Source organism: Chrysochloris asiatica, unplaced genomic scaffold (assembly GCF_000296735.1).
Source record: "Chrysochloris asiatica unplaced genomic scaffold, ChrAsi1.0 scaffold00119, whole genome shotgun sequence".
NCBI lineage: Eukaryota > Metazoa > Chordata > Mammalia > Afrosoricida > Chrysochloridae > Chrysochloris > Chrysochloris asiatica.
This window is the reverse complement of record NW_006408637.1, coordinates 4,903,133-4,912,692: the sequence shown is the minus strand read 5'-3', so window position 1 is coordinate 4,912,692 and position 9,560 is coordinate 4,903,133. Positions and strand designations below refer to the sequence as shown.

Below are 9,560 nucleotides of genomic sequence, written 5' to 3'. Positions count from 1 at the left end.
TGGGGAGAAGTGATGTTATTAAAAATGTTTATTTTGAAGCTTCTGGCATTTATATTGCTTTAGCAATGAATGGTTTCATTGGGATACTATTTAATTGAGTTTTGATAAGGATTTTTCACTAATCTACATATTTTACTAATGTCCCAGTTTTTTCGGTCTTCTGAATATTTGACTACATTTAATTTGAAAAATTCATTTTTCCAAGACTCAGTCAGAGTTCCCCTTTCACACTTGAACCAATGAACTAACTGTGCATAAACAGGCGATATGTATGTGACTTAGCCCTGCACAGTTGAACAGGTCATTGGGCCTAAATGAGCTTTCCTACCAAATAGAGCAAGTGGGTTCTAGTTGACCCATGGTGCTATCTCTGCTTCTGGCAATATAGGCAAATGCTTTTCTCATTTTTTCCCAAAGTGATTATCAGGATTGAGTACTTTTAAAGATTTGAATTTTTAGAGACAATTTTAAGGACAATAATTTCTTCCATTCTGACAGTAGACTTTATGTTTATTGTTGTTATTGTTAAGTGCCGTTGAATTGGTTCCGGCCCATAGAGGCCCTGTATAGGGTTTCCAATAAGTGGCTGGTGAGCTTGAACCACAGACTTTGTGGTTCAAACTGACTTTGCAGTCCAGCGCATTAACCCACAGCGCCACAATTCCAGCCCACAGTCTAGCATAGTATAGTAAGAGTCTTGAAAATGAGATTTCATTTTGCCATCCATGTCAAGAGCCACATGTTTGGAAAATGGAAAACTAATGTTAGAAATGCGTAAATCATGATTCAGGAAGAGCCTCACATAGCTCCCCTCACCCTGTGATGATATCTTTGCATGTCAGGTACCCCAAACGTATATTGTAAATATAAAATACTGGTAGCCTGACTTACTTTCTTTTTAATAGAGTCATTTTAAAGTTGAAGGAAACCCAAAGCCTCAGATTATATTCCATAGTGTTGCTTTCAGTGAATGTTTTGGTTAAATCTGCTCATTTAATAATAAATACAATGTGTCTTCTTTTTCCACACAGTGAAAATAAACTCCAGTTTCCCTCCAGTTCACCATGTATGACGGGAACATTTTCTGCACTGAAGATTTTAGTTCTTAATAGAACAGAGATAACATGGGCTGAGGTAATCAGTTGCCTTTGTGTGTGTATGTGGTTTAACCTAGTAATAAGCAACTTGAAGTGATTGGTTTAATAATAGGGAATCAAAGCACAAATCTGGCTTCATTTTAATCATTTTGTTATGTAAATAATCACACTTTTTATCTTGCCTTACAGAAAGAGTTAAAAAATCATTGGAGTTAAGTAAAATGTTATATTTCAGAATTCATTTTCTCTCTCTCTCGGCTCATTTTGATTTGTTCTGGAATCTTCCTGAACATTGACTCTCCATAGTGGTATGCAGTTAACTATGTAATGAGCTTTTTTTCAAAGCCTTTTGTTTAGCTACAGAGCTAAATTTACCTACCTGAGTTTTATCACCTGTTTCCTTCACGCAGGAGAAGATCAGCAGAAAGGCCATCACATCGTGTTAGTACATTCCCAACAATTCTGTTAATCTGAAGTTTAGCTATATTAGTCCACTGTTCATTGTATTTGTTGTTGTTGCTATTGTGAAGTGCCATTGAGTTGGTTTCGACTCATAAGCGACCCTGTATAGGGCTTCCGAGAAGCAGCTAGTGAGTTTAAACCGCAGACCTTGTGGTTAGCAGTCCAGTCTTGATCCTACAACGCCACAACAAGACGCCATTGTATTTAGCTGGGATCAAAAGAATAGTCGTCCTTCACTATAGCTAGTTGAAACTTATATTTGGTACTCGATTTTTTTTTTTTTTTGGTGAAGGATTTACCATTTACATACTCAGAATATTCCATTTAAAAATCAGGCAGATTAGTATATTCCCAACAATTTTGTTCATCTGTGAAAAGCCAGAAACACTTCAGTTGGGGATTAATTTTCCTTTAGTCAGTATCAGCTAATTACTTTCTCTTCTATTATGCTTTGTTTTGTAAATTCTTAAAGTTTAGGGTTAGTACTGTAACAGGAAAGGCAGAGAGAAAGTCAGGTGATCGAAATGTCAACAAAGATCAAGTGAGAAGATTTAGAAATAGCTGAGAAACTTTTAGTATATTTTGGGGTGATAATTTTTAAAATTTAAAAACACTTTATTGTGAATGAGTGAAGGTTTACAATGCAGATTATCAGTTTTACACTCAATGAGTCAGATACTTTGTTTCATTATAATGATTGTTTACTGTCCAGCTTTGCATGCGTGTGAGGTTATGAAAATACCATGGCTTGGGTCAGGCGCACCTTAGTCCTCAAGCTGTCATCTTTGCTCTTCAACACTTTAAAAAGTTTCTGTGCAGCAGATTTGCCTAATGCAATACGTCGTTTGATTTCTTGACTGTTGATAGTTGATCCAAGAAGAATGAAGTCTTTGACAATTCCAGTCTTTTCTCCATTGATAAGAATGTTGTTTATTGGTCCAATGGTGAGGATTTGTGTTTTCTTGACGTTGAGATGGAATCCATACTGAAGGCTGTGCTCTTTGATTGCCATCAGTAAATGTTTTAAGTCCTCTTGACTTTTCAGCAAGCAAGGTTGTATCATCTGCATATTGCAGGTTGTTAATGAGTGTTCCTCCAATCCTGATGCCATGTTTTTCTTCATAGAACCCAGCTTCTCGGATTATTTGCTAAGCATACAGGTTGAATAAATATGGTGAAAGAATACAACCTTGTCATACACCTTTCTTAATTTTAAACCATTTAGTGTTCCCTTGTTCTATTTGAACAGCTGCCTCTTGGTCAATGTACAGATTCCTCATGAGCATAATTAAGTGTTCTGGAATACTCATACTTTGCAATGTTGTCCATAGCTTCTCAGGATCTACACAATTGAAAGCCTTTGCATAGTCAATAAACCACAGGTAAACATCTTTCTGATATGCTCTGCTTTCAGCCAACATCCATCGGACATCAGCAATGATATCCCTCATTCCGCGGATCCTCCTGAATCTGGCTTGAACCTCTGGTAGTTCTCTGTCAATGTATGATTGTAGCCGTTTCTGTATTACCTATAGCAAAACTTTACTCTCATGGGATATCAAAGAGATTGTCCGATGATTTCCGCATTCCGTTGGGTCACGTCTCTTTGAATAGGGCAGCAATATGGATCTCTTCCAATCAGTCGGCCAGATAGTTGTCTTCCAAATTTCTTGGCAGAGATGAGTGAGTGCCTCCTGTGCCGCCTCACTTTCTTGAAAGATTTCATATTTTTTTCCATCAATTCCAGGTGCATTGTTCTTTCCCAATTCCTTCAATGCACCTTGGACTTCCTCCTTCAGTGTCATTGGCTCGTGATCATATGCTACCTCTTGAAACGGTTGAACATCAACCATGTCCTTTTGGTACAGTGACTCTGTGTATTCCTTTCACCTTTTCTTGATGCTTTCTGCATCATTCAATAATTTGCCCAGGTAATCTTTTAATAACGAAAGTCGAAGCTTGAATTTTTTCTTCAGTTCCTCTACCTTGACAAATGCTGAGCGTGTTTTTCTTTTTTGGTTCTCTAACTCCAGAATTTTGCACATTTTGTTGTAATATTTGGCTTTATATTCTCAAGCTGATCTTTGAAATTTTCTAAGTTTAGCTCTTGTACCTCCTCATTTCTTCCATTTGCTTTAGCATCTCTATGCTAGAGAGCAAGTGTCAGTGTCTCTTCTGATATCCATTTTGACTTTTTCCTTCTTTTTTGTCTACTTAATGACTTTTTGCTTTCTTCATGTATGATGTTCTTGATGTCATCCCATAACTGTTCTGGTCTTCGGTCTTTAGTGTGTAATGTATCAAATCTGTTCTTCAGATGATATCTAAATTCAGGTGGGATATGCTCAAGGTCATAGTTTGGCTCTTGTGGACTTGTTTTCATTTTCTTCCGCTTCAGTTTGAATTTGCATATGAGTAATTGATGTTCTGTACCACAGTCTGCCCCTGCCCTTGTTTTTACTGATGATATGGAGCTTTTCCATCGTCTCTTTATGCAGAAGTAGTCACTTTGATTTCTATGTATTTCATCTGGCGAGGACCATGTGTATAGTCACCTGTTATGCTTTCTAAAGAAGGTATTTGAAATGAACAAATCATTGATTTTGCAGAATTCTGTCATGAAATCTCCAGCATCATTTCTATCACACGGCCATATTTTCCAACTACTGATCCTTCCTCTTTGCTTTCAACCTTTGCATTCCAGGCACCAGTAATGATCAATAAATTTTGATTGCATGTTTGATTAATTTCTGGTTGAAGATGTTGGTAGAATTCTTCTATTTCATCCTCACTGGCTTTAGTGGTTGGTGCATAAATTAGAATAATAGTGGTATTAACTGGGCTTCCCTGTAGGTGCATGGATATTATCCTATCAGCGACAGCATTGTACCTCATGCAGTGATCTGTATATGTTCTTTTTGACAATGAATGCAACACCATTCCTCTTCAATTTGTCATTGATTCTAAAGATACTAATCTTCAGATTATTATCTTTTTTATAAACCTAGATTGGCATCCAGTATTGAGGAGAAAGATGTGTAACATCAATATCCTTGGTTAGGCCAATGATATTAACCAAAAAGAATGTGTTGCATCAATATCTCCACTCAGTTATATGTTGTTGTTGTTGTTAGGTGCCATCGAGTTGGTTCTGACCCATAGTGACCTTATGAACAACAGAATGAAACACTGCCCGATCCTGAGCCAACCTCACTATTGTTGCCACGCTTGAGCCCATTGATGCTGCCACTTTGCCATTCCATGTCACTGGGGGTCTTCCTCTTTTTCTCTGAGCCACCACCTTACCAAACATGATATCCGTCTCCAATGACTGGTCCCTTCTGACAATATGTCCAAAGTATGAGAGATGAACTTTGGTCATCCTGGCCTCCAAGGAACACTCTGGCTGCACTTCTTCCAAAACAGATCTGTTGGTCCTTTTGGCAGCCATGGCACTTTCAATATTCTCCTCCAACACCGTAACTCAAAAGCATTCAGTTATGTAGCTACCTTAAAACAGTTCAGGATAAACCCAGATGATGCATTTGGCTTACATCGGTTGGTTCATACTGTCAAAGTGTATCTAACATATCAGTGAAAAAGTGACCCTTATCACCTCCCCACTAAACACTCTTTGCCAGAGCGTAGTTTGTACTGAGATATCTGTGATATGTGTATTTTCTAAAACAGTAAGTGGACTGAATTTATGTGGGGCTTTTGCTAGTGAACACATGGGAAGAACAGTCAGCAGAGACCAGTGCTTTCAGTGACAGATAGAAAGTCATGTGATTCAAATGGCAACAGGGTACAAATGAGAACACTTAGAAATAGTTGAGAAACTATGTTCTAATTAATGATTCTTTACAAACCTAGATTGGCATCCAGAATTAAGGCGAAGAGTGTGTAATATTCATTTCCTTGGTTAAGCAAACAATGTTAAACCAAAAGAATGTGCTAACTCAGGATCTCCAGTTCAGTTTTGTAGCTGCCTTAATACAGTTAAGGATAAACCAGAATGATGCATTTCTGCGTACCTTGGTTGGTTCAGAGTCTCTTATTATATGGTTCAAATTGGGCCCTTTAACGTTTTAGCTGTTTCTCTTCCTCACCAAACATTCAGTTGCTGAAATACAGTGTGTAATGTGATGTCTGTACTTACTTTCTACTGCGGTAACTAAACGGAATTCTTGTAGAGGTCTCAGTAGGCAACTCACTGAAAAAAGCAGTCATCAGAGACCTATTATTAATGGCAGATATTAAACCAGGTGTTAGAAGTGACAACAAAGTTCAAATGAGAACATACATGAAGAGTTGAGAAACTTTGTTCTGATTAGTGTATTCTTTACAAACCTATATTGGCGTCCAGAACTGAGGAGAAAGTTGTGTAACACAAATCTCCTTGGTTAAGCAAAGGATATCAAACAAAAACAATATGTTGTATCAGCGTCTCCAGTTCAGTTTTATAGCTGCCTTATATCAGGATGTACCCCGATGATGCACTTCTGCCCGCCTTATTTGGTCCAAAGCATCAATAATGTATCTAATCCTGGTGTGGTGCTATAGAGTAAGCACTAGACTGCTTGTTTGGCAATTCAAACCCACCAGCTGCTCCTTGGAAGCGCTCCCTATAACCGGGTCACTATGAGTCAGAACTGACTCGACAGCATTTAACAAAAACCACCATATCATTAAAATACGACCCTTTAATATTTCAGTTTTGTTACCTTTCCACCACACATGCTTTGCCTAAACTACAGTGTGTAATGAGGCGTCCATAACTGAACTGAATTCATGTGGAGGTTTGGATAGAAAACCCACGGGAGGAAACAGTCACAGAGACCCATCCTTTCCCTAGGTGCTGCAGTGTGCCCCTGGGTGGCCAGTCCTCGAGGAGCTATATCTAGAATCGGACAATCTTTTCATTTCAGAAAGGTAGGTAAAGGGGTGTGCTATGATACCCATCACCATCATCTGGTCATTCGGAATAAGTGCTTACAGTTCTATCAGTCAGTCGTCTTCTGAGGATTTCCAAGTAGGAATTAGTGAAACGATTCTTACTGTTTTCACAAATTAGAATGTCAGCTAAAACTGCCTCATTTATTGAGGAAAAGCAGTCAGATTGAAAGGCCTGGGGAGTATTTGAAGATAAGGATTTTATTCATTTTAATTCAATAAATAATTGCTATTTAAATAGATGTTCGGCAGGATCCATTGTAATGATTAAATTGTGCATACCTAATTAGCACTGTCTGCTTACAGTCGGTGTGCTTACTGTATGTAAAAACTTGTTCTTAAAAATCAGTATGTTGTTGCTTCATCTCTGGCTTGTTAATATAATTTAGTGACTGTATAGTAAACTTAAGTGTAGACAAATTTACAACAAATTCTCAATGAAAGGATTGAAATTGAATAAGATTCAGTTTTATCAAAAGGAATAATTTATTATACCGGCAATTGAAGGTATTTTAGGGCTGTATTTTTTTAAAAAAAATAATAAAAAGAGAAAACCAGATTAAATAAATGTTGAAAAAATTTTATTTTCCATACAGGCCGACTGGTGTCCTGCAGATGGTGAAGTTACTAGACCTTTCCGATAATCGGTTAATTGATGAGAATCAACTGTTTCTGTTAGCATATATGCCCAGGTAATGTTGCTTCTAAAATGCCCAGAATCCCCACTGCTCTCTCAAGTTGATCCTATTCACAGCAGTAGGATAGAGTCTAATTGCTCCATAGGGTTTCCAAGGCTATAAATCTTTACAGGAGCAGATACCCTTATCTTTCTCCCACAGTATGGCTGGTGAGTTTGAACTCCCAACCTTGCAGTCAGCAGCCTACTACTTAACCCACTGAACGAGTTATTGTTGTTAAGTGCTGTTGAGTCGGTTCTGACTCATAGCAACACAACGCACAACAGAACCAAACACTGCTTGGTCTTGGTCATCTGTCCTCCTCAAAATTGTTACATTTGAACCTGTAGTTGCCACTGTGTCGATCCATCTCATTGAGCGTCTTCCTCTTCTTTTTGCTGACCCTCCACTTTACCAAGCATGATGTCCTTCTCCAGGGACTGGTCCCTTCTGAGAGCATGTTCAAAGTAAAAGAGACAAAGACCTGCCATTGTTGCTTCTAAAGAGTAATCTGGTCGTATTTCTTCCCAAACAGCTTTGTTTGTTCTTCTGACAGTCCACATACTATCAGTATTCTTCACCAACACCATAATTCAAATGCACTGGTTTTTCTCTGTCTCTTTTATTTATTCATTGTCCATCTTTTTCACATGCATATGAAACAATTGAGCGTACCATGGCTTGGATTAATTTCATCCTCAAAGTGACACCTTTCTTTTTAACACTATATAGATGAACTTTTACGGCAGGTTTGCTGTATGTTGTTTGATTTATCGATTGCTGCTTCTATTAGCATTAATTGTGTTGTTCTTGTTAAGTGCTGTTGAGTCAGTTCAGACTCATAGTGACCTTGTGTACGATTCCCAAGGAGTGGCTGATGAGTTTGAACCACTGACCTTGCGGTTCAGACCTACCTTGCAGTCTAGTGCTTACCCTACAGAGCCACAACAGGACTCCAAACACTGATTGGAACATAAAATGGAATCTTTGAAAACTTTTATCCTTTTTCTGTTTATCATGATTTTTTTATTGGTTGAGTTTTGAGGATTATCGTTTTCTTAAATAGAGGTGCAGTTCATACTAAATGCTTTATATAGCGTTTGACCTTCATCAGTAAGTACTTCAAGTCTTATTACTTTCAGCAAGCAAAGGTGTATCATCTGCCTATCATAGGTAATAAACCAGTCTTCCTCCAATCTCAAAACCATGTTCTTCATATAATCCAGCTTCTTGGATTATTTGCTCAGTTTACAGATTAAATAAATGTGATGAGTGCATACAACCTTTTCTGATTTTAAACCATTCAGTATCTCTTCGTTCTGTTTGAATGACTGCCTTGAGCACTGTTAAGTGCTATAGTCCACAAAGTCGAATGCCTTTATCTTTCTGGTATGCTCTGCTTTCAGCCAAGATCCATCTGATGCTATTGTACTTCAAAATATATCTTGAAATGCTCTTTTTGACACTGAATGTGATGCCATTTCTCTTGAATTTGTCATTCTCAGCACATTAAACCATAACACTGTCCAATTCAATATGGCTTATACTAGTCCATTTCAGCTCTTTAATGTCTAGGGTATCGATCTTGATGTGTTTCATTTCATTATGATTACTTTTAATTTTTCTAGTTTCATATTTTGGACATTCCATGTTCTGATTTTTAATGGATGTTTTCAGCTGTTTCCTCACATTTTGAGTTGTGTCCCATCAGTAAATGAACGTCCTGAAAACTTTACTTCATCTCTATCACTAAGATTGACTTTACTTTGAGGTGTCAACTTTTCCCCAGTTGTATTTTTAAGTGCCTTCCAACCCGGTGGGTATATCCTCCAGCAATTCGGTAGACCATCTTCAGCTGCTAGTCCTAAGGTTTGCAGTGACCAGTCTTTCAGAAGTGGTCTGCCTCTCCTTCTTCCTAGTTTGTCTTTGTCAGGAAGCTTTGCTGAAACCTGACCATCGGGGGCGTGACCCTGTTGGTATTTAAAATACTGGTGACGTACCTTCCAGCAACACACAAGCCCCCCAGTACAGCAGACTGACAGACGATTGGTGGCCTGTTAGCACAGCTGTGGTTGTTAAGTGCCCTGGAGGTGGTTCTGACTCAGACTGACTCTATTAGGGTTTCCAAGGAGTGTGTCTGTTTGAACTGGCAACCTTGTGGATAGCAGTACAATGCTTATCCTTCAGTGCCACAGCCGAATGGCTATTGTAGTTATTATGGTATGCCATCGGGTCAGTCCTAATTCACAGTGATCCCGTACAGGGTTTCTAAGGCTGTACAGTAAGCCTTCTCTTTCTCCTATGAAGTGACTGGTGGATTTCAACTGCTGATCATGTGCTTCAGAGCCCAATGCATAACCCACTATGCCAC

General features: G+C 38.3%; 1 protein-coding gene across 1 annotated transcript in view; it reads left to right on the top strand.

The window, feature by feature from the left end:
* The window catches only part of TBCE (tubulin folding cofactor E), a 109,504-nt gene that overhangs the window by 79,691 nt on the left and 20,253 nt on the right, over positions 1–9,560 (top strand). The window contains exons 6-8 of the mRNA XM_006868565.1: positions 1,032–1,134; positions 6,415–6,491; positions 7,109–7,204. Coding sequence (XP_006868627.1) covers positions 1,032–1,134; positions 6,415–6,491; positions 7,109–7,204 — 276 coding nt within the window. The remainder of the gene's footprint in view (positions 1–1,031; positions 1,135–6,414; positions 6,492–7,108; positions 7,205–9,560) is intronic.